Source organism: Brachyhypopomus gauderio, chromosome 5 (genome assembly GCF_052324685.1).
Source record: "Brachyhypopomus gauderio isolate BG-103 chromosome 5, BGAUD_0.2, whole genome shotgun sequence".
Taxonomy (NCBI): domain Eukaryota; kingdom Metazoa; phylum Chordata; class Actinopteri; order Gymnotiformes; family Hypopomidae; genus Brachyhypopomus; species Brachyhypopomus gauderio.
Window position 1 is genome coordinate 11,847,722 of NC_135215.1, and position 27,780 is coordinate 11,875,501.

The window sequence follows — 27,780 nt, forward strand, 5'->3', positions numbered from 1 at the left end:
ATCTGTCAAATCACTTTAACGAGGAAAAAATACATTGCAAAAATTGTTTCTCAATTCTTTCTCGTCATCAATTAAATAATACAAGTAATAAAATAAGACTCCCAGTATGTTTGAAATCCTGAACAAATATTGAAGCAGTCATTGCTTGTGCTCTAAGGCAACCACAAAAATGTTAATTCCATTATATTTATTGATATAAAAATGTAGGTGACTCATTATATATTACTTTCTCTAAAGCTCAGCTAGGAAAGATGGGCTCTTGATAGTGCAAAACCGCTCACCTATTTTGGCCGTTTGAAATAAATAAATGTAACATTAATTGCACAGTGGCACAAGAAATCTCAAACCTACTCTATGCACCTGTCTTCACAAATCACCCAATCACATCAAACACATGCATCAAGTCTTTCTCCGCTTTGCTTTCATCTCTTGTTTCATTTTCATCTCCTCTTCCTCCATACGCATATCTTCTTCATCCTCTTTGATACCCAAGCGTAAACTGAAGCAGAGGGGGAAAACAAAGATGAATTAATGTACACGATGGTGTCTGCATTTCACTGGCCAAACCGATTACAGTTTGCTTCAGGTTCATTGTCGTCGTCCCCCCCTCCCCCCCGTTTTTCTTTTTTTATCAATCATGACAGTTTTGTCCTCTTGGCTGGTTTCCGTTGCATTTCTTCCAACTCTCGCCGCTCTTCCTCCTCATCCTCGAGCACAGCCAATCGCAGGCTAACAGCACAAGGTACCCGGCACAACACATAAAAGAAGCACACGCATTATAATGCATGATGGTGGAACAGATGGCAAATATACCGTGCTCTGCACACATCGGTTTAAGGACGGAATGAAATGGTCACGTGGTAAGTCTTGTTTACCTTCTCGCCTCCTCTTTCTGCTGATCTTTCCAACTGCTCTCCATAAACTTTAATGCATAGTCACTTTCATCTTTGTATCTGATGAAACAGAGACGTTCGGCAATTACACAAAACATATGTTCAGATTACAGTCTCACCATACTACCCACATGCTTCCAGACTTACTTGGTCCGATCATAGCCAAAGATTTCTCTGATATGTTTTGAAATTTCATCTTGCTCTTCTCCTTCATCATCAATGAAGTCATCCATATCTGGATCGTACTCTTCATCATCATAGCTGCGCTTATAGCTAGATGTTATTGGCGGCAGTATTGGTCCTGGGGGAAGGGGAGGGGTGTTTCAGCATGTTTTACACAGACTCAGTCAGACGCAGCTAGGACTCTTCAGCTGAGTAAAAGCAACAAAGACTAGAAAGATTAACACACACTAAAAGACTAAACTATAAATCTGGTTTGCCAACCACTGACATTTCTTATTTTATTAAATGATTCTCCTCCGATCCCTAATTGTTCAAAATACACCAGAGAAATATTCCCGATACCCTATAAATAATGCTTGGAAAAGATATCATCTTACCAGGTGATGTAACCAAAACTCTATGGCCTGTTGGTCCTATCATTGTCCTGGGGCCTTGGGGAACCAAGGGTCTTGGCGCCATTCCTGATTTTGGTGCAAAATTCTTAGATGAAATAGTCTCAGATACAACTGTACACTGTGGTCTTCCAGGACCTGGGCCCATACTGTTTAGTGGTCGTGCAGGCAGACCCCCACCTGGTCTGCTAGGTCCGTTTTCAGAAGGTCTTGCTCCTGGAGGAACAGGACGACCCTGCAAGCCACCCCCAGGTCTTGGCTGCTGTATGCCTGCTTGCTTTACGAGGCCACCAGGTGTAGCTCGCATAGGTCCACTGCTACCTGGTCGAGAAGGAGGAGCACTGCATCCAGAACGTGACATATCTCCCTTTCCAAGCCTTTGAGGTGGTCCTTTGCTCAGGTTACCCTGACTAGGTCTGATTTGCCCAGATCCTTTGATCCCTTGCCCTTGGTTTGGCAACCTGGATGGATTTGAAGCTGCAACAGGCCGGCTCCCGGAACTACTTGCTTTTTCTTGAGGTAATCCAGGATACCCCCTCTTTGAGGTAAGGTCACTTGAGGTGGAGGGCTTTTGGCCCGACGGTGGCCTGGGCGGTGCATGCTTAACTGAAACTACAGCACCGCCCCTCATAGTAGGTTTACCGCTTAAGGCACGTGAGAAGCTTGAGCTAGGTTTGGATCCATTTCCATGAGATGACTTGGCAGAACCGTGCGGCCGTTCACTTTGCGTGTGAGGCTTTGGCATTTTGCTAATTCCACTGGGTGGTTTCTCAACAGAGGACTTGTGTGATTTGCCTTCCCTGTTGTCCCTGTCTGCCAGACTTTTCTTGTGAGAATTTGAGCTGGGTTTGCTATCCTTTAGCCCTGAACTCTTATCTGCTTTACTCTCTTTTCCTTTATCTTGTTTCTTAACTTTGCGTTCAAATTCTAACTCCTTAATTTCTTCTGCAGTACGAAGCCTTTCTTCATTTTTTTTAACTGGCTTCAACTCAACAGGCTCAAACTGTTTTTTTTCAGCAAGCTTTAAGAGATCTGCAAAGTTCATGCGTGGCAGAGCAGCCTTGGCTGGAGCGTGGTTTTTTTTCTGTGTGCTGCCAATTCTGCTTGGCCCATCAATGCGTGCCTGAGGTCTTACTGGCACTGGTTCTGGCTCACATTCAGAATCGGAGTCTGCATATTCATAGTTGTCCTCATCATAAGCATCACTAACGTCTTGCTGTTCTTCAAGACACCCTGTCTTTGACTGCTTTTTCTTGGGCTGATCAACAACAGGTATGCCATTGTAGCCCCTGAAGTTGTCCTTGGTGCGAGATGCCATTGCACGTGCCTTTCGGTCAGATTTCAATTCCACTCTCTTAGCCAGAAGATCATCTTTCTCCCTTTTTTTCACCAAGTCTGAAAGTAAACAAAAGTATGAATGAGGTTGAAATTTTAAAAGAAAAGAATGTAGCTCATTTAAGAGTGAAGCATTTGCTACCTTTCTTTTTTTGTTCCACCTCCTGCTTCTTCAAGAAAGCCTGCACTGCAGCCGAATTGACACCTTTCACTTTTGGGTCTTTTTTTGGGGGACCAGGTTTCAAACTGTACCTTTTCTTTAGGAAAACCAAAAACAGACGTGACATTATGAACACAACAGTACACTAAACAAGTATACTAGTTAAAATGTAGACCGTGAACGACAAACGTGCCTTTTTTTTTGCTAAGCTAAGCTATCACGTCAAAAGACATCCAATTAGGCATAATTAACAGATAACTCTATATATATTATATATCTTTATCAGACTTCATAAGACCAGATGGCTAGCTAGCAGAATATATTTAGAGACATTAGTACTTAGTAGATGGCGATTAACTCACCGGCAGGCTGCTAAGGCCCTGGTTTTGAGAGGCGATGGACAGCACGTTGTCGAAGTCCATGCTGACAAATGTCGAGTTGACCACCGTGAGCTCAGAACTCGCAGCGGAACTGCGGTCAGCCTGCTAGCTACCAACAGCTCGACTGGCCACTACCGGCCAGCTAGCTATTTTGTATTCGTAGTTCTCGACAAATGCGTTCAGTATGTTAATCCAAGCTCAAACGACATGTCCATACGTGCCAGGTGGTAGCTACGTGTAAGATGGTGCTGCTCTAGCGGATGGAGCTGTCGGTAGTTATAGCGACTCGTCGTCTCATATTTGGCCACCTAACCTAGCTAGCTGGACGAGTTAAGTAGCTAGCTAGAGCAATGTGAATAAGAGACACGAAACGCATGCAGCAAAGCAATTAAATCTCTATGCAAACTGTATCTTGTCTCTCGAATTTATCTTCGTGTTATTTATCTTAAATAATTCTTAATTTAGTCAAAACAGAAATAACATCTATTAACTAGCTAGCTAGCTAATATGTCCACATCATGTCTACATTCTGAAGTAGAACGTCTTCCGGTTAGCTAAATACGTCATTTCCGGAGTTGTCGGTCACGCTGAAAAACTGATGTTTTGAAACCCAAATGTCTGCTGCTGCCTAAACAACAAAACATCATGTAGATCTAGAGTTAGCGGAGAAACATTCGTTTGATAGCCAGTTAAGACCACGCTGAGCCACAATGTGCGATAATTCGCAGTAAAAATGGCTTGGCGTTTTGAAATGTAAGAATATTAATCCTTTATTGAGGCTTCGCCTGTTGTTTTATAGTTAAATTCATGTCTCACTCTGACAATTGTCTATTTAAAATGTTATAGCAATATTATCAGGGACGCCATGGAGTCACAACAGTGAAAGTACATATGAGCGCATGGCAAGGGTTGTAAATAACAGGATTAATTCCCTCCCCTAAGTAGGCGTGAACTCTTGCTCAATCTTGTCCTATTTACAGCAACTCTTGCGTTTTGATTGGACAGATATTTTAACTGCATCCTATCCTAGCCCTTGGCCATCCTATTCCCACCCACAAGTACAGCTGATTCTCTCCTCCCCTTGATGATGAACTGCCCAAACAAGAGACAAAAACAATCTTCCGCACAAAGGAAGGTAAATACGGCCGCTGTCGCCTTTAAGGACGATTTCAGCGCTGCTGCTCTTCCTGTGTGCTAAAGAGCAGCGCATTCATCGTTATCCTAAAATGGTTTCACCTGTCACTGTGGTAAGTATACTACTATTATTCATCTATTCTGCGCTATGATGCATTCCTATCGACTTGTCAAACTGTGTATTCAAATAGCGTAGCATATATCACATGTGATTTTGGTTTGTTTTAATAACATGATGTACATTATCATTATCTGTGTAATGCCTGTACCCTATGGTTAGATAGAGGGATTCGTGCCTTAATCTTAAAACATTTGTAAATGGCAGTATTTCTAAATATTTCCCTTTAATGTAGCTATTTATTAAACTGTACATCCTGAAGCCGTTTATCTGAATAAACAACGGGAATGTGATCATTACAAGCCTGTCCATATTTAGATATTTTCGCATTAATTCTCAATTCCTGTTTTATCGAAATGATTAGCACGCCATCATACGTACTGCTTTAACTAGACGAGACTAGTTTCTCGGTTTAAGATAGTTCTGCAACACAAAGTACGCTCATAATCAACTTTGTCTATATGCCAGTGACCGGTGAATGGCACAGACTTCGCATCATTTCTTTAGGGTTTCAGTAATTTCGATTCAGAGGACTTGCGTTGAAAGGAAACTCTCATGTGACAGCCTTTTTCCTTTTTTATTCTTTTGCCAACCTTGGAGATCAGCACGTCCGAGGTGTCTGTCGCCACTGGCCAAGAAACAGTCTCAAAGAATGAATATGTGATTAAAGCAAATCACACGCTTAGTCTGAATGGCGAGTGGCGGTACCTGCTCTATTCAGCGATAAGTACGCGTTTACCTGCAGGATTGATTTTGCATGAAGCATCTGCGGCGATGTGCACTCAGCTCGGATAACGCGCAGGATTCCCTAGCATCGTTGGAGAGACTGCAGACTGAATCCCTCACAGGAGTCACTAATGTCAAATCATGTTAAACTAAATTATTTTTAGAAAATATGAATGAACAGAATGAATGTCATGGTGTAATAAAAGAAAACATCCCATATGTAGCTATTAAGTAACGGTAATAATTTCTTATTCTACTATCGAGAAAGGCTGGTGTTAATATCTGCTGTTTCAGACTATCGGTATCTTGGCGTGACCTTTCCCATTCTGCAGGGATACAATCTGCTCCAATATATGCTTGCTAACAATAGCGTTTTTACAAATGGAAAGGCGAAATTACAAGCCGCCACTTCCGCTGCTAGGCCAAAGAATCACGCAGCCAAACTCTCAAAAAAGATCCCACGGCGCCTGTCATGATAAGACAATTTACCATCGCTTTTATAGTAATCTTACGTTTGGGTGGCCATAGCAACAAATAACATAAATATAGCCTAAAGCAATAAAATGCACCCTGTGCCAATAAATCTGCCTGTTTTGAATGCAGATTATGTAAATTAACATTTTGGGGACATTTAATAGAAAGTAAGATCAAGAGAATGGAAAAATATGACCCCCCAGGGTTAATCTTTCAGGCTGTTTGATTTGGATTATGGCAGACTCATGAGAAGGCTTGGTTAGTCTTGCCAGTTCTTTAGCTGGTAGAAGGCGTTTCACTTTTATGTTCATCCAGGGAGAAAGCTGTATTGATGACCAGCACATTTACTCTCTGAGAGCATACACACAGAGAGGCTACAATGAACAAAACACTCAGATATGCAACAAACACTAGACTGATAGTGCTTGAGGCCGCTCGGTGGGGAAAAGGTGGACCTATGAAAACAGAATTGCAGAGACACGCGTCTCACTTGGCTGGAGTATTTACAATATTCAGTGGGGTAGTTGGACTAAAAGTACCTTTTCATGATGTTTGTTTCACTGTGGGACTAGGAGTACGGACATTGGGACTGATTCTATGTTCTGCTGATGTGCGTGACTGCTATAATCTTTCAGAGGAATGATTGGTTGAAGAAGTCAAATGCGGCTCATAATCCCACAGTATCATAAAATGCCCTTTAGTCAGTCTCTCTCTGCATTTGCCTTTTCGGTGAAGATTGTGTAGTACTTTAGCCTTATCTGCCCGTGCCATAGATAAACAATATACTGCCAGGGTTCTCGCACAGCGAAAAGGACACTAACACTCATTGCTGGTTTCTGTCAGGAATATATCATCCATGTAATTGTATGGTTAATTTGTTTCCTAGGATTATGCAATTTTTATGAATATGTTTTTAGCTGTTGGAGAGGGGAGTGGAGGGGAGGGGCTATATCATAGCTAGGGGGCCTCCAACCTTCTGGATTCAGGATGCTTTGTCATGATGCCCGAGAGGTTTAACCAAGCAAGCGGTTTTGCAATCAGCTCTGGTCCCTCTGTCAGCCTTCATGCCATGCTGGACTGCCTTGTGTAAAGTTCTGGGATTCTGGTGACCTGTTTTTTTAGGTTTTAGGGCACAGAGTGAAATGTCTGCAGGGCAGGGATTCTTTGCTTTGAGTTGTCCCCCCCCCTTAACAGATCACTGCCAGAGAAATCTAGAACACTGTGGACTGGACACCCAGTACCATCTCCATCCCCCTCTCCCCAGATCCTTCCCAAGAATAAGCATTTCAAATATTTTTTATGGCTTTTACAAATTTTAAATGTTTTATTCAAATATTCTATTAAATACATTTTGATTGTACCGACACTGTTCACTATAAATACCGTTCACTATAACTGCTGCTTTCATGACGAGTTATACAAAATAAGCTCATTAAACACAACCGTATTTAAACAGAATGTTAAGCAAGAGATATTGTACTACACTGTATGTTACATACTTCAGGCATAAATGTTTACAAAAGGTGGCATATTTGCATAACAAGCTTTTAAGGTACGTCGAGATTGTGTTGTTTTCCTTGACCTTTGACCCGGATATGTTCTGTTGTGGATGTACAGGTGAAGAGTGAGGGCCCAAAGCTGGTGCCTTTCTTCAAGTCCACCTGTGTCTACTTTGTGCTGTGGCTTCCCACCTCCAGCCCATCGTGGTTCAGTGCCCTCATCAAATGTCTGCCCATCTTCTGCCTGTGGGTCTTCCTCCTGGCCCACGGCATCAGCTTTTTAGGAGCCCACTCCAGTGCCAGAAAAATCCTCGCAGGACTCATATTCTCAGCTCTGGGAGATGCATTTCTGATCTGGCAGGAGCAGGGCTACTTCAGTCATGGTGAATTCCTTATAATGCATTTGCGTTTTATATAAAGGCATAGTAGAAGGTTGAGTTGTCTGATATGTTCATAGTGTATTACCACAAACCTGTCTGAAAGGCTATGACATATAAAGTGCCAAGTATTTCTGATCACTGAGGTCAGGTTTTTCTGCATGGTTGTGGCAAACAGTTTTACAATGCCTGTAGTGATCCTGTAGTGATGTCTATGCGTGACATCTTGTTTGTGTTTCCAGGGCTGCTCATGTTTGCCATCACCCACATCCTGTACTCCTCCGCTTTTGGGATGAAACCGCTCAGCGTCTGGGTGGGCCTGGTAATTGCCACAATATCAGGCCTTTGCTACACCCTCCTTTACCCCTATTTGTCTGGGCCCTTCACCTACCTGGTGGCTGTCTACATTGCTCTTATCGGCTTCATGGGATGGAGGGCCATCGCCGGCGTGCAGCTGACCAATGACCTGTGGACCTGGACCAAGCTGTCTGCCTGCCTGGGCGCTGTGCTCTTCATGGTGTCCGACCTCACCATCGCCGTCAACAAGTTCTGCTTCCCCGTGCCACACTCACGGGTGATCATCATGGCCACATACTACGCAGCACAGATGCTCATCGCCCTGTCGGCCGTCGAATGCCAGGACGCCGACTTGGCCAGGAAGAGAGCGTGAGGAGCTGATTGCCCACCTCACCCCACCAACGCACAGAGGTTTCACTGGTTTGGGTCCAGTTATGCCTCCCTACCCTCCAAACCCCTCGAGGTTATGTTGTAGACTCCCCGGGATGATTGTCTTCTACTGCTTTGTGTCCAATATTGACCATTTACGGAGAGTTTGTGAGGTCTGGTCTCTGTTCAGAGACCGCATGCTGGATTCTTGTTTTAGTCTGAACATTTCTTTACCTGTGTCATTTTTTTCAATAATCCATAGGATTATATTCCTTAAACTAACCCCGTTCTCTAATATGGTACTTCATTGTTCCAGTCCTTCCTGCGATAGGCACTTGTGTCAGTGTAATCGAAAAAGGTGAAAAGGAAAAAATGAAGTCACCTGATTAGTTTCGGAGCTTGTTGTGTGAACGTCCACACTATGGCTTTGTTTTTTTTATAGCATTTTGTTCACTAGAACAAAATCTCAATCACAGTGACTTGCTTGTTTCACTAAAGACAGCCACGCTGCCTTCTTATGGTCTCTCGCTGTTGCCATGTCCCTGCTGGCCCAAAGATATGAAAGTGGTGAGTGTTATATAGCAGCCAAGCCATCTCTTTAGATGAGCACTGGTATAAAAGAATGGACAGTACACAGTGCATGTGGAACCTTTTAGGGAGCTAGTTTCTCCATATAATCTTAGACCTTTCAGACACAAGTATAAAACATCAATATTGTTTTTATTCTAAATCTTAAAGTAGAATGCAAGACTCCATAGCCAGTCTCTAATTATTTCTTGTCAGTATTGTAGCATTATTTTGTATTTATCTGACCATTTCAGAGTGTTTTTGTTGGGCATCTGTTTTGTTTGATAGCCTGGGCTCACTTACAAATACCCCTCATTTAATACACAGAGAGACTTGTGTGCACACAAATTTACATTTAGAGCATTTTTGGACACACACATTCTTATGCTGGACGGGTTAGTTTTGCTGTAGGTCTTCAGCAATAGGTCTGTTTCTCTGCTTTAAGGCTGCAGTGGAAGGTTCGATGTGCTTGTAACTGCATCTGTGGTGTTGTTCTTACTATAGCTGACATCTGCATTTTTAGCTGAAGCATGTCCTATGACTATGTTACAGGCACTGATCCTAATACAAGGTCAATGTCCGTATAAAAGTTAATTGCTGTTTTAGAGAATTTCGTTTGTGGAAACACCTCATACACTTCTCTTTCTTGCACATTGGGTAGGCAACATTACTTCAACAAAATTACTTCCAGTCAGTTTTGACATTTTGTAAATAGTGTCAGGGATCCTATCAGGGATTTGGGGCCACATGAAAAGACGTGACATTGGGCCCTACCACCAAATTATCAAAGGTTTTAGGACACCTATCAGTTATAGGCCATGTGGTGCCCCAATGTTGGGATGTTATGAGTAAAATATGGTATTTACATTTATGAATATAAGTTGAAACTAAAGTTCTTTCTGCATTTGTTTCATTTTGCTGACAGGTCACATCCTGTTGCGTTGATAACTGAGTCTCCTCAAAGGCAGTAGTACTGCACTGAGCCATAATGCAGGTACAGCCAGGGATTTGTCTTTGTTTATCATCTTGCTTTTTGTCTGCTTTGTCTTTGTGGTGAAACCTGTGAGAAAATTGAAGCACCTATAGGATCTTATGTCATCCTAAATACATTTTAAATAGCAGCTGGACAATCCAGCAATTATTACAATTCAGAAAGACTGATCAAAGACAGATCCTTTTTGTTTTTGTTTCTTTGGAGGTGGAGTGTTGTTGTTGTTAGTTTTTTGTTTGTTTGTTTTGCTGTTTGGTTTTACATCACGTTTTCCCCTCTGATTGTAAGAACCCCTCTGCCCCTTTGGGGAGGAGAGTGGTACAGATTCACAATCTCCTTCTTCCCTTGTTCCCTCCTCCATCTCCTCCACTATCTCCTTGTCCGCTCCTCTATCTCCTTCACTATCTGTCAAAACCTGTTCTCCACATTCCCGAAACGTTGAATTGCAGAGTGCCTCGGCATACACAGTAGACGGCATTAATAACCTGACTTAATGCAGATGCTCATTTGAATAAGCAGGCCTCTTGGAGACAGTATTCCACGTTCGACTTGGACGTGCACAACGCCTCCTGTGACTCATCATTCCTCAGCTCCTCTCCTTCAGTGCACAGCATGTCTCGTGTTGTTGACGTTTATGCTACTGAACCTCCATAAAAGGGATCAACACCTGGTTTTCCATCGCCACTAAACAAAAGGAGAGCAAACTGCACTTGGACCGCCGCCAGGCTCTTTATGTGTTCAGCTGCTGTACCTGAGCTGGGAATTGAAGGGGCTTTGAGGTTCCCTGCTGCCGTTAGGGTGGAGGTAGCAGGGGGGATCTTATTGGGACACTCCCATCATGTCCCTCAGTCCTGGGTTAACAGTGTGTGTTTCTAATTCTCCACCATACGCACAGTTGATATATGAACATGCATGTGCTGTATGTTCATATTTCAAATGAAATATTTGTAATTGTATTCTTAATTTTATTTATTTATTGCACTTGTATCTACATTAAATAACTCTAGTATATTCAGTAATTTCTAAGAAAATTTTTTATTTGCTGTTTCATTTGTGTTACAATAATGTCACGTCTAGTAGATCATGCAACAATAACTCATGAACTTAACCAGCATGAATTTTTCACTCTGGTTGGCTGTTATAATGAGAGTTTAGATATACAGCTTAATGAAAGTTTGACACACACACACACACACACACACACACACACATATACACATATGTGTGCACACAGTATACACCATACAGCCTTGCCTGACTGAGCACAGCTGTGGCGTGTTGGCTGGTTCAGTTTTAGCGCAGCATGCACTTTTGTAGGCTACAGCTAGCTTCCCTATCCACAGATCCGGAGGCTCACAGTCAGCAAAACATTTGCTTGGTCAGTCAAATAGTGTCAGTCCAAGCACTGTCATCAAAAAGAGTGTCAAAGTCATCATGTGTTTTCTTGCCAAGCTCAGTGTTTTGTGTCCATCTGAAGGCCCAAGTATTTAGAGACGGTTAGCTAATGTCTGGCAAGTCAAACTGCATGATCCAACTTTCCTTGTTTGTGCTAAGGAGGCTATTGAAGACATGTCAAATGTTGGATTTGTTTCGAACTTGGGCTCTTTTAAAGATCTGTGGGACGAAGGCCTCTGCTTTTCTTATTATTTTGGGACTAATAGCAGCTTTAATGCACATGTACTTGGAGCTGTAGTGGGAAGAAGTGGAAGATGAAGGCCAGCATGGACGCGTGTCTGCAGGGCCTGGTTCTCTCCAGCTGCATCCCCTGCCCCCCCGATAGCAGACTGCAACCAACACTCAGGCTCCTCTGCAGGTTCCTTTCCTGGGGGGCGAGTTAGGCACAGACAGATGACATCTCGCCCACGCAGAATCCCCTTTGTGTAATGCCTGTCCCATTGAAGGACCAGGTGCACTCAGAGTTCTGCATGGAAACCCAATCTTTAGAGAGGTGCTTCGCGAGGGTACGGAGATGCAGGATGACACGCGGAACATTCTATCTCCGTCTGGCCTTTCATCGACAGGAGGCTGCGCTCCGCCCCCAGTACCGGCGATCACTTTACACCTTTGTCAACACTCGTACTGGGGTTTTTTCTTCCTTTTGTGTGCAGAGACAAAGGGGTATAAAACAAAGCCCTGTGAATATACACTGTTGATGACAGAGCTTGGATTTGTCTGCCCTGGTGCTGAGAGAAAAAGGAATGGAGAAAGAGACAAAGCAGAAAATGAAAATGGGGGAAGGAAAGATGGCAAAGTCCAGCACCCCTTCGCAGCGCACCTGCCTGGGCACGGAGAGACTAGAGATGGCAGGTGTGCTAGTGATGGGGGGAGGGGGGGCACTTCCTCTTGTTTGCTGACATGCCCTTTCTGCCATGTGTAATATGGTCACTTTTGATGGATTGTAATTAAACTGTCTGTGTTCTTACAGGTCCCAGTTGATAGCTTTTCAAATGCATTTTGATAAACACTGATAAAGTGGTGTGATGTTCTATAAGTGCTGTTTTTACTCTCAAACTTTCATGAAATGATCAGTGCAGCCATCTGCTAACTTATTTTACTGCGATGAGTCTTGGCATGATGAGGTCTGATACACACCAGTCTTGACCAGACATCCCAAGGACTCTGAAAAGATGCCTGGCTGTGTACATTAATTCCTAGAGAGCCCGACTTAGGGGTTTAGCACTTCCATTAATTCCTTTGGCCTTTCTTGTGCCTAGTGTTGTTGTGTTGAATCTCAGAGCTGGTCTCAGTCCACCTTACATTAAGTGGCTTGACCATCTGACCATCTGCAAGTCTGCAAGTTTCCAGTTACAGAAATTGCCTGCCTAGATATGAATACAGATTCTTAAGAGTACCTACACTGCAAGGTTGGGTCTGGCAGGTGACACTGGACACATCAGTTGCAGTGCAATTCTGGTGTCATCAGGTACAACACACATATATAAGGGAAACTTTATATAATGTGGAGACCAATAACATTGTGAACTTTCTACGAGTAGCATTGGCAATCAATGGGAATTATGTCAGCTGGGACTGTGAATGCAATTTTAAACAAATACATTGGTTTTTGAATAAGGGAAACATTTCAGAAAACCTATTAAAATGAAGATGAATCTGGCCTTTAACATTGTAAAGTTGGAAATGTGTTGTGAATAGATACTGTTATTCCTGCAAAATAGTTTCAGAATTTTTGCCTTGTCCCAAATATCCAGTAAGTTTGTTCTTTTCATTGCTGCTCTATAGAAACTGACTGCTCATTTCCTGTAGTTAAAATGCTATGAATGTGATTCAATCTATAGAATAAATAAATGCAATTACAATGCAACAGAAATCAGCTCTATATTGTCATTTAGTAGCATTTTCATTGGGTTTATCAGGACAAAAGTCCTCTGTGGTAACAGGAGATCGACTTCATGGCTAGAGAGCTGGAGCTTTGTGTTACCGGGGGCAGTAGCATGTGTACTGAGAGGCCTTTGGGTGGGTGAAACCACGGGAGAAACATAAACCCTTACCTACTGTTAAAACCTTCAAGTGACCGTCTCTTCTGATTCACTTCTGTATGGATCACAGAGCCTTCCTGTGTCTCTGTGTCTTTTTAAACTTTAGTTCAATCTCATCCGCAAAGTGCGGGAAGGACATAATGAATGAAGTCAAACTGGGTCGCCTTCTGTGTGTCAACAGAAGAGCAGTGGGCCCATGTCTGCCAGAGGGGATGTGGTTTCCTGCTTAGAGATGGAGTTCTGAAAGGGAGCACTGTAGTGTAGCGCTGCTCCAGGTCGGGCTGCTAGTGAGCTGAATTCAGATGAGACCCTGACACTTCCCCACAGCCAGTTTCTGCCCCTCGGTCTATAGCGGGTCCTCAATCTGCCAAACCATGCAATGAGCCTGACCTCTTGTGGCAATAGCGAAGAATCACAGTTTGAACTATACTGCTACATAAGCCTTTTGACACCTTCTGTAGATTTGCTTTAATAAGTCTGTTCTTGCACACATACTTTGTATTTGGGTGCAGTGAGATTTAGTCCTTAGGGAATATTTTTGTTAGCTGCCACACTAGGGTTCAAAGTGTTGCTTCGCCATCCATCAGTCTGGCCTGCACTGTGCACTGTGAGTCTGTTATTCATGCTTGTCTTGTGAGGTTTCTCGTTCAGCTCTGTCACACACCACACGGAACTGTTACATGATTAACCAATCATGCGGTCGTTCCTTACCTGCAGTGTAGAGTAAGGTCAAAGGTTATACAACCTACTGCGCTTATCAATCTGTCAAATCTTCAACCCAGCTTAGTATTGTTCTGGGTAAATGAACATGTAAGACAAACTTGATTTTTATGAAGATTAAGATTTTATTTATTTTGGATCACCAATGTAAAACCTGAATATAGTCAAGTCCTATTCAAATTCATGAATACATCTTAAAATACAGTTTATATTTTTTTCTCGGGCTAAACAGGTTGATGCTATTTAAACATGCTAATAAAGTTTTGGTACATTAACCCTTGGCAGTTGAGTATATCCAAGTGCTGTACAGAGTTCTGTTTTATTATGTTTCTAAGTTCAAGTGTGATGGATGCTCCCGTGAGGTCATTTCCTGTTATGTTGCACAGCCCGCAGTGCCAGATGAGCTTTACTGACCTCAATTACAGCCTTGTGTCTATCCTTCACTGGGTTAGCCAAACGTTTCTAAACCTCATAACTTTGTAACGATTACCTACAAGGAAGAAAACTGAGCCGTAAGTGTTTCAGTAATGCTTAATTAATGGGCTAAATCGTGAGATGTCATTCCATCTGAGTGTGTATAATGCACATGTTTCGTGCTTGATACTGCGCTACGTGTTCTCTCCTGGGTAATACGATATTCCCATCAAATGAACTGTAACTGTTATACAACAATCAAAATCTAAAGTGTTTCATGCTTGCAGACTTGCTTGGTTTAATAGTTACATTTTAGTTTAGATGCTTTATAAAGAAACGAACGAGGAAAGTGTGGTTATATGAACCAGCTTTGTAGCCCTCTTACATGATGAATTTGTCTTTTTTAGTAATGTCCCTGTGTATATATATATATATATATATATATATATATATATATATATATATATATATATATATATATATATATATATATACACACACACACACACACCATAAGCTAGCATCACCCATACAGTCACTGCAGTATCACCATGGAGGCACAACCATGGAGAACACAAGCAGGCTGCAGGCGCTCTCGGCCTTGCCCAGTTGGTTCTCCACGTAGAGCGTGTAGGTGCCGCTGTCCTCCACCCTGCAGGCAGGATGGTGAGGGTGCACACCCCACTGGCACTGCTCTGCTAGCAGCGTGGGCTGCCCGTCAGGAGGGTCTCGTCCTTGTACCAGGACACCTGCTGCACCGGGTGACTCAGGAAGGAACAGGTCATGGTGCAGTCGTTGTGTCACGTTGGGCTACGCCTCCTCTTCTAGCTGTCACTCCCTGTTCCTCGTGCCTGTGTTGTTCCCTGCTTGTCGATCCCTCCTTGCCATTTGTTGTCATGGTTTCCCTCCGTCGTCAGTGTTTCCACCTGTGTCTTGTTAGCATTGTACATTTATAGTCCCTGTGTTTCCCTTGTCGGTTGTTTTGTGATCTCTGTTGTTTTGTTCTGTTGTGAGTTTATTCATTCTAGTGGTTACTCCCGCCTATTCTGTGTTACCCTGCCCTGTTTCGTTATTGTTCCGTGTTCGTCATGCCTGTCTACCTTTCGTGTTCGGACTGCCTACCTGTTATGACCTACCATGCCTCCTTTAACAACCGCGACTATGGAATTCCCTTTAATAAATCTCGCTCTCCTCAGCGTTTGTGTGCGCCCCCTCGCTCTGTAGCGCTTGCTGTGTTACACGTTGCCATGGCGCACTGCGTGGTTCTTCAAGGGTAGTGCGATGGCTGGCTGGATGTCACGCTCCAGGAGTGGGACCTGCTTCACGTGCACGCTGAAGCTTTCTGGAGAATGTGATTTAAATCATGTGTGAGGGAAAGGTGCCAGAAATCCAGACAGTAGCAATTTATTCTATTAAATTATGTATAATGTAATATTGAAGTCTCTTTGAGGTTTGGGAGAAAAAAAAAACTTCAAAAGATATTTTTCCTCTCTCATTTACTCTTATCGTGCACCATTTCAATAGTGAAAGGGTCCTTTGAGTCTAGGGGATCACTGTCTCCAATGAAATTGCGGGCGATGACCCGGAAGTAGTACTTTTGGCCTGGGAACAGGCCAATGACGGTGTATTTGCTTCTGAAATTGCACTGGGAGGCCGTAAACCTGGTGGGCGTGTTCATGTCTCTTTTGAGGATGATGTAATGGGTGCCTTCGTGGTCAGGCAGATTGGGTGTGTGCTTCCATTGTAGAGTCACAGTGCCTTAGACCTCCTCCACCAAACTCAGGTCTGTTGGAGGACGAGGAACAGCTGCACAGCCACAGTAAGATCAAAACCCAGAGCCAAAAGAAATCTATGCAAGCCTTTTATGCAACACCCCAAAACCCAAGTGGGGTTCTTGTGTACTTCAAGTATTAAAATATTTTTTAAGTATTAAAAAAAGTGCATACTAAAGAGTATGTATTAGAGTAGTATTGCTATACAGTAGATAACATATTGAACATGTGTTTACCGGTGACGTGGATGCTGATGTTATAGTGAACATCCCCACAGTCATCGCGGATGTGGACGCGGTAAACTCCAGAATCGGATTGCTGCCATGAGCTGATCAAAAACTGAGAATGGTTCTTCCCCTTAGTGATGACCTCTCTCGACCTTTAGTTGGAATGGCATTCTTCTGCCAGGTCACCTCTGGAGTTGGAGAGCCATGGAAATAATGGAGATAGCTCATCAAAACTGTCTCTGATTACTGTCCATGCTTGTAGAACAGAGTTTCAGTGATCCGTTGAAATAATGGTCCAATATGGAGAGAAGTTTGTGCTTGGATTAAGATACTTTTTTGGTACTGGATGTAAGTCAATAAACACACCAACATACGTTTTAAGTTATCAGTGTTGCTGAATGCTGAGCTGAAGAGAAGTGCTTACAGTGAAGGGGACAGGAATACAGAGTGTACACCCTGCACGCACCACCATATGACACTAATAAGTCCAAGTAATTCATTCATAAAACCTTTTTACTCCAGAGTGTAACTGTACATGTTCATATCCAGAGTGAATATATCACCTGGTGGTGGCATCGCCACAACTCCTTCCTTCAGTTGTATTGGATCTCCAATGCCGCCCTCATTAACAGCCCTGATACAGAAGCACTTCATCCACTCTTGCAGGCCAGCCACACTGTAGTGCCAGTGATGGGAGTCTTGGTGCACTTAGTCCAGTCCTTTGCATCTTCAGGACGCACCTCTAGGATGTAGCCATGTAGCCTGAGGGGCTGTCCCCTAGCTCGGGAGGACACCATGCCAACAAGATGGAGGAATCTGTAACCTGGAGGTTGCAAACCAGACCAGGTGCTCCTGGGAGGGAGGGAGAGAGAGATTAAGAGAAACTGGGTTGAGAAGGTTATTTGGACTATTATGCATTCTGAGCACTCCAGCTTTAGTGGAGACACAGGCATGTATCTAGTAGAGCAAAACTCATAGCACTGAGGCTCACGCATCAGATCTTTGGCCAGTATTGAGCTGGATGTGGCACTAGGAATCCCTTCTGCTCTGTTGACGGCAGTCACCCTGAACTCATACTCCATATCCTCTACCAGACCACCAACTGCATATGCTGTCTCTGGGAAGAGAAAAAGAGCCAGGATGTCCCTATAATAGATGCTTGGAGGAAGATCATGATAATGAATCATGATGATCCTGACTATTTGATTGCAAATGTCTCTCAGTGGACTATTTCTGTTATTTCTATTATTTTCAAGCATATTGCACTCAAAGGTGGGTAGCAGCAGAGGAACAGTGAACTCCTCACCTTGGACTAGATCCTTACTGACACACACCCACATGCTGCTCCCTTTCTTCCTGCGCTGCACTATGTATCCCAGAATAGGAGAACCACCATTCTGGGCCGGAGCAGCCCAAGTCAGTGAGACTGCATCTTTAGTCACATCAGCTATCTGTGGCTGCAGGGGCATACCAGGAGGTTCTAACCAAGAGGGAGCAACACGGCCAATCAGTGAGATAATGTAGTGTAACAACCATTATCCTGCTATTCACAGCTATAAAACATCCAGAAGAGCCGACTCGTTTTCTCATTTATAAGTTAATTAAATATATATTGCATTGCACTCAGTACAAATTGCCTTTAAAATTGTAATGGAGTCATACAGTAACATTTGCCTTATGCCACTGCCACTCACCAATAGATTCTCCCCTCCAGAGGGTCACTCATGCCCTGTGAGTTCACAGCTCTGATACGGTACTGGTATGACTTCCCCTCCTCCACCTTGTCATTGCAGAATGTGGTGGTGTCTCCATCCACCTCTCCGAATTTGTTCCAGGACTTCTATCCAGCCATACGCCTCTCGATGATGAAGCTGGTCACCTTGCAGCCCCCGTTGTCCCTCTGAGGTTTCCTCCTCATGCTGATGCACATGGCACTGCTCTCCAGAAACTTTACCATGCGGGACCTTCGGACATTCTGGAGCATGAAGGACATCCTGGATGTTATTTAACTGAATTCAGTGATCTAAAACCAAGGAGATCTCAAGTGTGTCCTTGTTGTGAAGGACAACTGAAGAACCACAAGATCAATAATAGCATGAATTCATGCTTTATCATGATATTGATGATAATGATTTAAACTAGTGGTGGGACTTTAACGTGTTAATTTCGATTAATTAATTACAGGAAAATTAACGAAGTAAAAAAATTAACGCATTTTAACGCATTTAACGCATGAGACACTTTTGCACAGTGGAATGTTTCTCAGTGCACGAGTTCAAGGCATACAGATTATATGGACGCACAATAAGATCATGACGGAGATGACTGAAGAGGCTACGCTGGTGGATGGGAAATTTAAATATAAGAAACTTCCAGATGGAAGTACAAACAAAAATAGTGTTATTTGCACTTTATGCAGGAAGGAGTTTGCTTATCACAGGAGCAATTCCACACTTCATTACCACCTCAACGCAAAACATATTGGGGCTAACGCGCAGGTCAGTAATGAATGTAAAAATAACAATGTAAATAGCTTGCGCAATATCCAACATATCATGTAAGCATTCCACTGAACCAGTTGTATATTTGGATCGTTTTATGTCATTGAGTGTATTTATTGTCTGTATTGTGTGTTTTTATTGTCCCAGCAAGCACCTTGGAGTAGAAGCAAATTTCAAATTTCATAACTTAGCTGCTAAATGTATTCCTAGTATGATAGGGTGACCAAACGCCCGTATTTCCCGGGACATGTCCGTATTTCACATCCTGTCCCTGGCGTCCCGGGTTTTTTTTTAAGTGAGGAAATGACCTGGTTTATAAATTACCTTCATTGGACCATTAAGACTGGATTAAACTTTTGCGAGTGACCGTAGCGCGCGACTCAGCACACCTCGCGCGAGCCGTTGAGGCGTTTAAACTTGACGCGTCACATTATTTGCATAGTTGTTCGCTCTCTGTGGTCGAAGATAAAGGATTACAAGAAGCGCTGCAAATTGCATCAACTGATGCAAGTTACGAACTGCCATCCAGAAAGACAATGTCGAAGAAAATCCAGCAGCTGTATGATGAGGAAAGGGAAATAAAACAGGTTATTGTGAAGAGCGCCACAAATGTGGCTCTGACTGGGGATCACTGGACCTCTGTTAGCAACAAGAATTATCTTGGTGTGACAGCTCATATTATAGATGATGAATGAAAGATCCAGTCATTTGCTTTGATCATGCAGAAGACCACTTCTAGGCACTATGGAGATGCCTGTGGCAGAGGCCTGGGAAATTAAAGAAAAAGTATACCATCTAAAATGGTATTAAAAAACATCTTCTGATTTACTTCAATTCTTCTTATTCTTCCAATATCCTGAGCAAAACTTCCAAAATTAAACAACATTTTTGGTCAGAATTTCCAGTGTTCTAAAAACTGTTTGCTCTGTTTTCTGCACTCATATATTGGTCTGTGTAGTAGACTGGTGGAAAAATAAACAAGATGTTGAAGTTTATGATTATGTTCATTGATTCATTCATCATTCAAACTTAAATTAATATTTCTCATGTTAAATACTGAAATGCAATTAAAATGCAATTAATTTCAATTAATTAATTACAAAGCTTCTGATTAATTCGATTAATTTTTTTATCGCGTCCCACCCCTAATTTAAACATATTTTAACCTCATTTAACAAAGATTGAAATTGATAAAATAGGCACGAAAAATGAAAGGTTACACTAAGCTAAATAAATACACACACACATACGCGCACCCGAGCTGACCGATCACTTTCAGCTGCACGGTGGTGCTCGCTGAGTCACTCTTCAGCTTCAGCGTGACATTCCAGCTGTGGTGAGCACCAGGTGCTACGTCCGGCCTGGTGCTCCAGCGCCGTGTGCGCCAGCTCCAGCCCGTCCCTGTGCCACACTGCCCTGGGCGCCCGCCTGCCCCTGAAGGGGGTCCTGATGGTGGCTGCCTCCACTGGCTGGCTGCACAGCGCTTCCAGCATGGTGGCTTCAGTAACTGGGGGATCTACACGCACATGTTTGCCTAAGTCACTTGGCATGTCACAGATAATTAACGGCCAGATTAAGATCAAATGAATGGGCAGATAAAGATATCACAGTAATGTCCTTGTGACTTAATATGCTGAAGAATAACCTTATTGATCTTAATCATTTTATTGATTTACATTTAGGGCATTTTGGCAGACCGTCTTATCCCGACCGACTTACAAAGTGCTTTGCCATCTATTTACAGAATACATCAGGTCAAAATTCAAGATACCCTTGAGACAGACAACTGCTAAACTACAGGATTGTATGCCATTACCTAAAAAAAAAAAACAGGCTCAAAACTTATAAACAGTAATAAACTTACTAAACAGTAATAATAAACAGTATAAACTTATAATAACAGTAATTAAAAACCAATATCTCGAAGAAGTGCAAATAAATATAGGTACTATATCATACAATGTAAAGTATAAGGACAACAAGTGCTATCTGTAGTGTTAGTGGTCATTTACGTTCTCAACAGGTGAGTCTTCAGTCTACGTTTGAATTTGCAGAGGTAAAAGCATGTGACACCTGTGTAACAGGAACCTGAAGAGGACATGTGTTTGGAGTGGGAGCGTTTGTCTCACCAGCTAAAGCTAACATGGCTTCATTCTCAGCTCCTGGGTCTGGAGCTTTTCCCTGGTGTTCCTCTCCCACACTGCTGAAGACCAGTTTATGAACAGCACCTTCACCACCTGCACCCCACGCAGACGTGTGACCTGCAAAGGAGACATACTGACTCATGCAGGGGCTCGTGCAGACCAAGTACTGTGCACCCATGCAGACAAAGTCCTGCTACCTCTTTTCTGTCTTTTAGCCAGACACCATTTAATTTCTCATCATCAGAACTCTGTGACTGAGCCAGTGGGGCACTGAACATCTGACATGCCATTCTTCACAGTGGCAAAGCACTCTACACACACACACACACACACACACACACACAGAATTTTAAGAAATAAAAAGTGACCTGAGCACAATTTCATAGCACAATAATCATCATTGTCATTTTTTTTCAATAGTTCATATATCTATCTGTTCAGTCATTCATCTCTTGTTCCATCCATCCACCATGCAGTTGTCATGGCAGCCGAGGCCACAGCAACCGCTACCTTCCACAGTCAGGGTGGAGGAGCTGATGTAGTCGCGGGTGTCATCGTCCTGCATGCAGACTACAGTGTATCGTCCTGCGTCATCCACGTCACACTCCTCCACGCTGAGCTCAGCCCTCTTGCCCTCGTGCGTGAAGATGTAGCGTGGGTGGTTGGAGATGTCTCTGCCATCCTTCAGCCACCTGACATGAATGTCCTTTGAGCTCATCTGTGCCTCCAGCCCAGCCTTGGCCTTCTCTTTCACCAGTACGTTCTTTAGATGACTTGCAAACTTGATAGGGATGCCTGATCCAAGAACAGAGTTGAGCTTCTTTAACAAACTGCATGTTCCTTTTTTTAAAAGTTTAATGAACTGGCAGTTCAACTAACTTTAGAGATAGAGTTAGAGTTAGGGTACCAGTGGTAATATTACTTGATTTTGAGGATAAAATTGCCTGTGTCCATGTTTTTATTAAGAAAATGTTACTTCTTGAATACCAAGGTACATTCGTAGGTTCTTACGCTCAATGGAGAGTGGGGCTGTGGTAGTCAACTCTCCGATGCTGACGGTGTAGTCGCCTGTGTCACTGGGACGCACGTCTTTGATCTTTAACACGTAGGTGAGGCCGTACTCGCACACATGAACATCGAACTTTTCATCTCGTTTCAGCTCTTTCCCTTTAAACATCCACACCAGAGGGGCACTGGCCTTTTGAGACAGGCGCACCTCAAACACAGCCGTCTGCCTCTCTGTCACTTTCAACGGCTTCAGATCAGTCAGGAGCTTCAAAGGCTTGTCTAGCATTGGAGAAGGAAGCATGGGGGGATGGAGGGATGAAAAAGGGAGGGGGTAGGATGAAAAGAGTGAGAAGACGCAGGGACATCACATTTGTTGGGCGCTGCCCTGCCTTTTGTAGTTTCTGTGCTAGTCTGAGAGCACATGCTTGAGTAAGAGGTTTGGTTCTAAATATCAAATAGTGCCCTTGTACCCTGAAGGGAGCCATGTGCACAAGGGTGAAAGAACAGTGAGGACACGTGCCTATGACAGTGAGGACACGTGCCTATGACAATGAGCCTGGCAGACAGGATCTTGTGTATTGGCCAGAGTCCGCCAGACACACGCTGGAGACGCATACCATGTGCTTAGTACCCAGCTGTTTGGCTTCATACTTCCCCAGAGAGTACTGGATCCGCAGCAGCTCATTGTCCTGAATAACAAATGGATCACACACACACACACAGATGCATATAGACTACATTAATCATCTTTGATGGTACATTCTTTAAGAGGATTCTGTAAATTTAAATTTACCTGAAACCAAAACATCTTGATATTTGGATCTTTAAATTCCAAAATAGTGTTGAAGACCACATTGGAGTCTGCCTTTGCAGTTATGTTCTCCAGGGGTTTCAAAACTTTAACCATCTAGCAACAGATAGTGTGCAAAGAATTCAGTCAGAACAATCAAACGTAATGTTGCAATAATATCAAAACAGAGACTGTCTGATTTTCCCTTCAGGGGAGTCTAAACCTATTTGCTTTAAGAATGTCCGGCCACATCTGTTTGACACCCACATCCACACCCACTTTCTTCTTCATCTCCTTGAGTTTCCGGAGGATCCCTCTGAAGTCAGTGAAGTCGTATTCAGCACAGATACGCTCGTCATCCTTTTTATCGGCTCCAGACAGAACCTTCAACATCTCTTCTTCAGTTGCCGGCTTCTTCTCTTGATTCTCGACACTCCTGCCTCACACCGGGGGTTTTGCTTGCTGGTTATTTGTTTTAGCTTGTCTTTTCCAATTTCTCATTGCAACATACGCCATATCCTCCATGGTAATGCTTCGCCAAAAGGCACATAGGCCTACAGTAAAACAGATGGAGGGAGACCAGGCACACGTAGGTTTATTAATTGTCAGCGGTTGCAAGAATTTGTGTTATGAAGCTCAGTTTAAGAATGTGGAATATGGTTAGATTTATGACTTAAAATTAAATTAGGATCCAACAAATGAAGTTATGAGCCAAATTAGTTTTATACAAACTTTTCAGATCCTTTAAAATGTTTCATTTCTCTCTCTCTCTCTCTCTCTCTCTCTCTCTCTCTCTCTCTCTCTCTCTCTCTTTCTCTCTCTCTCTCCACCCCACCCCCCCCGAAAAATAATTGTTTCCTCTCCAAATTAACTACAATAAAGAAAAAGACGACAGTACATCTTTAAAAACCCAATAAACAATAACATCTGTACTAGATAACTTCTTAAGCAAAATAAGGTTCCAACAAAATAAGGTTCACAGCTCCGTGTTCCTCGGAAGCGGAATATGTAAACAACGCGCACGAGGACATCAAAGGAATGAATCGGAACTAGCTAGCGGTGGTACGCTAACGACAGCTAGCGTCGCCTCAGCGGGCGGAAAGTATCATACAGTTAAGCCCGCCCACTAAGAGGGAAGATATGATTGGTCAATTTTACTGTCATGTGAAACTGGTATTGCGCTGAATTATAACTGCCTGGCCCTCTGTAAACTAACAGCGGGCATCACAGTCCTGATAGGGGGAGACACAGGCTCACAGGCTTCCACTTAACCCATCATCTTCCAACACAGATTGAATAGACACGGCTGAATAATTTATTTGCTTATATTTTTGTAATTGTTTAGATGTCGATTGTCAAACTGTAAGTAGATAAAATAAAATAGGATAAATTATATTATATATATTTATGTTTTAAGAATATTTTTAGGCCCTCTGAGAGGGCGTAGAGGGCCCTGGCGGTTCCCCACTGATATATATATATATATGAGATATATATATATGACCAACCATCAAGACGTTTAGGACTGAATAGGAATTACATAGAGAACTCATGTATATAAATACACACTAAGATGGAATTTATTTATCCCTCACATCTTTTCTTTGTTTTTATCTCTTTAAATTGTTGTCATGGTGACTGGTGTCGGCCAGAGGAGGATGGGTTCCCCCCCTGAGTCTTGGTTCCTCTCAAGGTTTCTTCCTCATGCTCTTAGGGAGTTTTTCCTTGCCACTGTCACCCTTGGCTTGCTCATTGGGGGCTATGACTCAGACACTTGTAAAGCTGCTTTGTGACAACAACTGTTGTAAAAAGCGCTATATAAATAAATTTTGATAGATTTTGATTGATTGATTGATATATGCAAATGTGTTTTTATTATTACTGTTGTTGTTGTTATTTACAATATTTCTTACCGTTTTTTCAGCTTTTTCTTGAAGTCCAGTGCAGGATCTCACAAAGGGACAATTGGAAAGACCAACAAAAGGTTTGATTGCAGCATTTACACAGTCACAGTTTCTAACTGTGAAACGAATCCTATTAGAAATGAGACTCTGAAGAATGAGAAATGAAACCTGTGGTATTTAAGTGTACTTTCAGTAAGGGTGAGAGAGAATACAGTGGCAGCGTGGTCATTAACAGCAGCGCACCTGTAAACATCAGCATCCCCCAGGCTCAGGCTTTCATCTCGTGAAATGTGAAAACACCAAACAGCAATGTAACAATGCCAAATAAGGAATGAGTTACATTATGTGAAGGTCATAATAAAAAATTCAAGAGAACACTGAACATAAAAATAAAGTGCCGGTACTATTAATGGCCAATAGGGGGCAGTGTGGTTTTTTAGAGGAATTAATTCAGCTTGGCTGAAGCCATTGTGAGTCATAAAACAGATGGTGGAAGGGAATGCATATGTTAGCATCTACATCTTAATTACTTACTAACAGCAAATTAAGCTTCTCTACAGGCACAAGTCTGGGAATAACAGTACCGAATCTAACCATTTACCTCTCTAAATGTTTGTTAACCATGTTTGCTTCCTGATAAATGGGGGTGTTGTTGATGGATTTAATCAGAGCTTCTAAATCAATCACTCTGACTCACTCCATTTGAGGAAGGCTGTCATGTCCCACCTTTGGGACACACGATTAGTAAAGCTAATATAAAAGCAGAGTACTTCAGTTTGAGCATAAATGTTTTTGAAAACTCCTCTAATTCATGACCTAAAATCATGAAGAACAAAAAAACAGCTTTTTTATTCAAATGTAGAGTCATGGCAGATACTTTGCTTGGAACTGTATTTACCTTGTGAAGAGCAGACCAGTGTTTGGTGTTTGGTTACCAAGCATTGCCGTTTATTTCCACATTTTTTTATATTACTGACATTGTTGCTATATTGACTTGATTCCTTATGCTGCAAAAAACCTTGAGTAACTAAAATAACATTTGTGTATAAGTGGCTGAATACAGACCACACATAATGAAGAAGAATTATGTGCTTTTTCACTTTCAGAATACGTACCTAAGGGGGGGGGGGATTTCCAGGGGGATTTGCCTTACCTTTAACACATACACCTTGTTTATGTCATCGTAGAAAGTCCTTGCCCCTCGGCCAGTGGTTTTCCACTCTCTCTAGACCACATCACGCATGGACACGGGTTGCCAGACACCCTCGCTCTGAAAGCAACTTTGCTCCCTGAGATTCTATTAAGAAGAGTTTTTAAAGCCAAGCAGGTCTGATAGTCTCATGTACCTCGAACCACGTCTAAAGTGAGGCTTTTACTCGTTTCTGACTGAATTAGCTGGTGGTGTTTTTGGCCACAGCTTTATGAGGGAAACAGTCTGAATGAGGAAACGACCTCATGGCCCTGTGCTTACTGGAAAACACCCGTGTGCCCACTTCTTCTCCATATCAAAATGCGCCATATTGCAAGAAGCATCGCCCCACTCTGAAGGGCTGTAATTCAGGAGCACACGTTCTGGAGCTCTGCTTCCTTCTCCAGAGTGGCTGTGACAGAATGCTTGTGGGCAGAAAGGCTCTCTGGACCGACACAGCTTTGGGTTTTATGTGCTCATTTTCATATTCTGGTTTGGTTCCTGCTGTCCAGTGGAACATTTTTTACAATGGGACCTGCTGTGGAATCTTAATATTAAACTCAGCTGCCTCAAATAAACATATACCTGTAACGTATTGACCAGACAGAGAGGGATACAACTGCGGAAGTATACCGCTTTTATTCAAATGAGTCACGTTTACATAAAACGGCACGAGTACTGTTGTACTTCGCGACGAGGAAGTGGTGGGAAGGTGTATATATGTGACTGAAAAGGGGGCGTGGCGATTCGTAGCAGGTGTAGCTAGGAGGGACATATCAGACGGCATTCCTTACAATACCTCAAATTTATGTGATTGTAAAATATTTTTGGGTATTGGGTATTGGCCATGTGACATCACTTCATTAATAAATGATCATTTGCTTATAGTAACTGCCAGGGGCGATTTTAGGATCTGGTCTTTAGGGGTGCCCAGCCCCCAGTGCTCACAGAGGCACAATACCAAAGTATTGCGCAGGTACAGAGCAAGGTTTTTGCATAATATAATATTTTAAAAATGTGTTGAGCCAGGGGGTGCTGAGCAACTTCACGGTGGTGCTCTAGCACCACTAAAAATACCCTAGCCTCGCCCCTGGTAACTGCTCATGTGTAAAATGTTAAGGTGGAGAAAATAGTTAAGGGCGTACTCACACTAGGCTCTGTGATCCGGGCCCGGGCACGGTTGCCTGCCGAAGCACGGTTCGTTTGGCTAGTGTGAGCGCTCCAACCGTGCCCGGGCCCGGATCAGTTAACCGTGCTCGGGCCCGCTTGAAGAGGTGGGCCAGGGCACGATTCATGTGGACTCGGGCACGGTTCGCTTCTAGTGTGAGCGCTATCCGTGCCCGGGCCCGCTTGGTGCCTCGTGTGATTGGTTCATTTCGCTGGAACTCAAACATGACGTCAGTGATTCGACGCTCACGTTAAACAGTCATAGCGGCAAAGCGATTAGCAGACAATCGTTGTGTTAAATTATCGATAAATCTGTGCTTGCACCATGTTTCTGCACTCCCAAAACGACTCCAAAAATACAATAAAAAGAGAATCGTGAACTCCATAGTGTTGTGCGAGCGCGCTTTTTTTTTCCAAATAAAGCGGCATTGTGATGACGTAAGCGTGCTCGGGCAGGGTTGATAAAGCCAGTGTGAGTGCAGGCCGGAGGGGGAGTGGGGAGGGGGGATAACCGGGCCCGGATCACAGAGCCTAGTGTGAGTACGCCCTTAG

General features: G+C 43.0%; 3 protein-coding genes across 5 annotated transcripts; 1 reads left to right on the forward strand and 2 right to left on the reverse strand.

The window, feature by feature from the left end:
* On the reverse strand, positions 1–4,221 carry spty2d1 (SPT2 chromatin protein domain containing 1). 3 transcript variants are annotated; one of them, XM_077005707.1, is made up of 7 exons: positions 3,326–4,220; positions 2,946–3,060; positions 1,649–2,863; positions 1,454–1,537; positions 1,041–1,194; positions 876–953; positions 1–499 (listed from the first exon to the last, which is right to left on the reverse strand). In XM_077005707.1, the coding sequence occupies exons 1-7, from the start codon at positions 3,383–3,385 to the stop codon at positions 400–402; spliced, it is 1,806 nt and encodes a 601-aa protein (XP_076861822.1). In that variant the 5' UTR covers positions 3,386–4,220; the 3' UTR covers positions 1–399. The 3 variants fall into 3 exon arrangements, with proteins under 3 accessions (XP_076861822.1, XP_076861821.1, XP_076861820.1); XM_077005706.1 differs by having other exon boundaries at positions 1–729; positions 1,454–2,863; positions 3,326–4,221; XM_077005705.1 differs by having other exon boundaries at positions 1,454–2,863; positions 3,326–4,219.
* Positions 4,222–4,405: 184 nt separating this feature from the next.
* On the forward strand, positions 4,406–12,319 carry tmem86a (transmembrane protein 86A). The gene is made up of 3 exons (XM_077005710.1): positions 4,406–4,590; positions 7,413–7,677; positions 7,914–12,319. The coding sequence occupies exons 1-3, from the start codon at positions 4,570–4,572 to the stop codon at positions 8,339–8,341; spliced, it is 714 nt and encodes a 237-aa protein (XP_076861825.1). The 5' UTR covers positions 4,406–4,569; the 3' UTR covers positions 8,342–12,319.
* A 2,753-nt stretch (positions 12,320–15,072) lies between these two features.
* LOC143513808 (immunoglobulin superfamily member 22-like) lies at positions 15,073–26,391 on the reverse strand. Its single transcript, XM_077004525.1, is given in 21 exon segments — positions 15,073–15,191; positions 15,194–15,221; positions 15,783–15,868; positions 16,027–16,332; positions 16,535–16,673; positions 16,676–16,758; positions 17,089–17,208; positions 17,211–17,280; positions 17,283–17,377; positions 17,517–17,642; positions 17,832–18,023; positions 18,221–18,525; positions 20,332–20,542; positions 21,156–21,287; positions 21,431–21,481; positions 21,681–21,965; positions 22,182–22,457; positions 22,699–22,867; positions 22,972–23,085; positions 23,236–23,404; positions 26,366–26,391. Coding segments are annotated over 21 exon segments (3,102 nt in total).
* Positions 26,392–27,780: the final 1,389 nt, after the last annotated feature.